The sequence below is a fragment of the Caloenas nicobarica genome, chromosome Z (assembly GCF_036013445.1).
Source record: "Caloenas nicobarica isolate bCalNic1 chromosome Z, bCalNic1.hap1, whole genome shotgun sequence".
In the NCBI taxonomy this organism is placed as follows: Eukaryota; Metazoa; Chordata; class Aves; order Columbiformes; family Columbidae; genus Caloenas; species Caloenas nicobarica.
This window is the reverse complement of record NC_088284.1, coordinates 68,797,517-68,800,551: the sequence shown is the minus strand read 5'-3', so window position 1 is coordinate 68,800,551 and position 3,035 is coordinate 68,797,517. Positions and strand designations below refer to the sequence as shown.

The 3,035-nt window shown below is 65.1% G+C and overlaps 1 protein-coding gene across 1 annotated transcript; it reads right to left on the bottom strand.

Moving 5' to 3' along the window:
- Positions 1 to 1,477: 1,477 nt before the first annotated feature.
- On the bottom strand, positions 1,478 to 2,356 carry FOXE1 (forkhead box E1). Its single transcript, XM_065657409.1, has one exon. The coding sequence runs from the start codon at positions 2,354 to 2,356 to the stop codon at positions 1,478 to 1,480; it is 879 nt and encodes a 292-aa protein (XP_065513481.1).
- Positions 2,357 to 3,035: the final 679 nt, after the last annotated feature.

Below are 3,035 nucleotides of genomic sequence, written 5' to 3'. Positions count from 1 at the left end.
GTCAGAACAGAAACTTCCCAAGGTCTCTTCCCACCTGAGTTATAGTATGATCTGCACCCTTTTGTGGTGAGAGAGACCCTGGTGTATGCGCACACTCTCTGCTCTTCTAAAACTCCTTCTGAGGTTCTGGCTGCACTTTCCACCTACCTCTCCCCATTCAAGGCCCCACCACACTGCAGTACCTCTCACCAGCCTCCTTCTGGCCCTCGTCACACAGGCTCCCATCTATATGGGAAAAAGGAGCTGGATGAGGAGATCTGGATAATGGTAGGGCTACATCTGCTCCATCTCTGCTCACAGCCCCAGGCAGAGCCCTGGGCATCTACCAGCTTCCTGGACCCCTTCCAGGGGTGGTGGGATCTGTTGGGAGGGATTGCCTTGAGCTTCCTCATGGATCCATTTTCAAGCCTTTGCCTTTCATGGCTGTTCCTATCAGCTGTCCCCTCTCCAAATTTTCCTCTAGCCTTTTCTCCATCCTAGGAAAGCTTGAAAGGGGAGCAATCGAAGATGAAAAGGCACCATGTCCTACTTCTCTCACTTGTTTCAGGAAGGAAAGTTTTCCCCCATAGATGCCGATTTCTCTATGCTATAGACAGAACTGAGCTGACCTTAGGATCAAAGTAATTTCAGATGTAAGGACCAGGTCTCCACTCAGAGCAGGTCCAAATTAAATGTGGGATCCAACTCCAAAGCCAGATCAGGTCACTCAGGTTCTGTCCAGTCAAGCTGGGAAGACCCCCATGGGCAGACATCCCACAGCCTCACTGGGTCCCTCTTCCAGGGGCTGAGCATGCTTGTGGCAAAAGTCTTTATACTTCCAATCCCACCATTCTCCCACCCCTGCGGCACACAGCATGACCCCTAGAAGGATCTGATTCCCTGTGTTTCACTGCAACCCCAGCATCCAAACCTTCCGCAGCCCTGACCACGTCGTTGGTGTTGGTGCAAAGTCTGGCACTCATGCGGTAGCCCTGCACAACATCAGGGACATGCCACCACGTTAGTGCTACGCATCCCACTTTTAAGGCTTTGGCTGCACGAGGCTGGGGAATGCTTCCCCTTGCCTCCCTCCTCTCTCACCCCAGCAGACTTTTTGTTCTGCAAATAAAATCATCAGCAGAGAGATTTTTACAAGTGAGGTCTTCCCGGATAGACCAGGGACCCGGTTGGTGCACCAAGAGGGTACAAGCATGCCAGGAAGCTTTGAGCACCTGTTCCAGGAAAGGCAGTAGAAGAGGAAAGGGCTGTTAGCCTCATCCAGGCACTTGGGAGTCCTCAGGGCTTCTCTGTCGAGCGTGGACAGGGCTGGGCAGACCCCCATGACTGGCGGCAGCACTCCTCGCCAGGAGCCCCGGACAGGTGGCAGAATGTGGAGGTGCAGCCCAAAGTCCTCCAGCATCTTCCTGGGCAGTCCCGGATTCAGCGGCACCGGGCTCCGGTCTGCGCCGTAGGGCCGCCCGGTCTCGCCCGGGCTGGGTCAGAGCGCCGGGACGAACCTGTCGGGGCCGCCGGGGTAGGTGCCGTGCCGCGGCCCGGGGTCGGCGGCGCTCAGGTGCCCGCCGGCGCCGTAGGTGTGAGGCAGCGGCGGGTAGGGCGCGGGGGAGTGGCGGCCGTAGAGCCCGGCGGGGGCGGGCGGAGAGGCGGGCAGCACGATGCGCCCCGACGGCGCGTACAGCTGCCCCGGGCCGCCCGGCGCGTAGGGCCCCTGGGCGGTGGGCAGCGGGGTGTAGGTGTGGGGCAGGGCGGCGGCGGCGCAGCCCTGCGCGGGGAAAGCGGCGGCGGCGAAGGCACAGGAGGCGGCGGCGGGGGCCGGGGGCAGGTCGGCAGCGGGTGGCGGGGCGGGCAGCGGGAAGAGGCGGCAGGGCGCGGCGGGGCGCTCGGCGAGGAAGGCCGGGTAGGTGGAGAGGTCGCTGCGCTTGAAGCGTTTTCTGCGGCGGAGGAAGGAGCCGCTCTCGAACATGTCGCGGGCGTGGGGGTCCAGCGTCCAGTAATTGCCCTTGCCGGGGCGGCCGGGCTCCCGCGGCACCTTGACGAAGCAGTCGTTGAGGGTGAGGTTGTGGCGGATGCTGTTCTGCCACTTGCGAGGGCTGTCGCGATAGAAGGGGAAGCGCTCGGTGATGAAGCGGTAGATGCCGCCCAGCGTCAGCCGCCGCTCGGGCGCCTGCCCGATGGCCATAGCGATCAGGGCGATGTAGCTGTAGGGCGGCTTGCCCCGCTCCGCCGGCCGTTTGCGCCGCCGCCGCCCGCCCCGCGCCCCCGCCGCCGCCGCCGCCTCCTCCCCCGGCGGCGCCGCGTCCACCTTCAGCGGCGGTGGCGGCGGCGGGGGGCCCGGCGGCAGCCGGCTCTCGGCGGTCATACGGCCGTCGGGGCGGCTCCGAGCCGGGCCGAGCCGAGGAGGCGCAGCGCGGCACCGCCGCCGCTTTTATGCGGCGGTGTCCGGCGGCTTCGCGCCCGGGCGGCCGGCACTCCCCCTGCAACGCCCCGTAGCCCGGGAGGCGCGGGCAGGGCCGGGCGTGCCGCCGCAGCCGCGGGCAGGGGCAGCACCCTGCGCCGGCACCCCCCGCCCGCCCTCCTCCCGTGGTCCCCGTCCCAGCGCCGTCGGGGCGCCGCGATCCCGCCGCCGTCGAGTACGAGCAGCTCCGGGGGCCCGGCGGGCACCGAGCGGAACGGGGGCGTCTCTGGGGTCCCGCAGAAGGGGGGTCTCGGTGTCGGGCATTTCCAGCGCCTTCCTCTGTACAATTCGCGGCCTTTGGGGCCGGTTCGGCTGTCGGCTGGCAGGGAGAGGTGAGGGGCCGCCACCGCCGACAGGGATGCTGCCAGCCCGCGGCTCAGGGTAGCCGGCTCCGGGCAGTGCTGCCCATGGAGCCTCATGCTTTGCGGTAGTGAAGCAGTAGAAACGAATTAAATGTGCAGACTGGAGCCCTCAGCTCCGATCCCCAACAGCGATTCAGCACTGACGTGGGCTCCTGGGGCCCTATTTTACCCCTGATCAGACCTGCTTGTCCCTGATCGTTGTGCCACAGGACCTCCAGGTA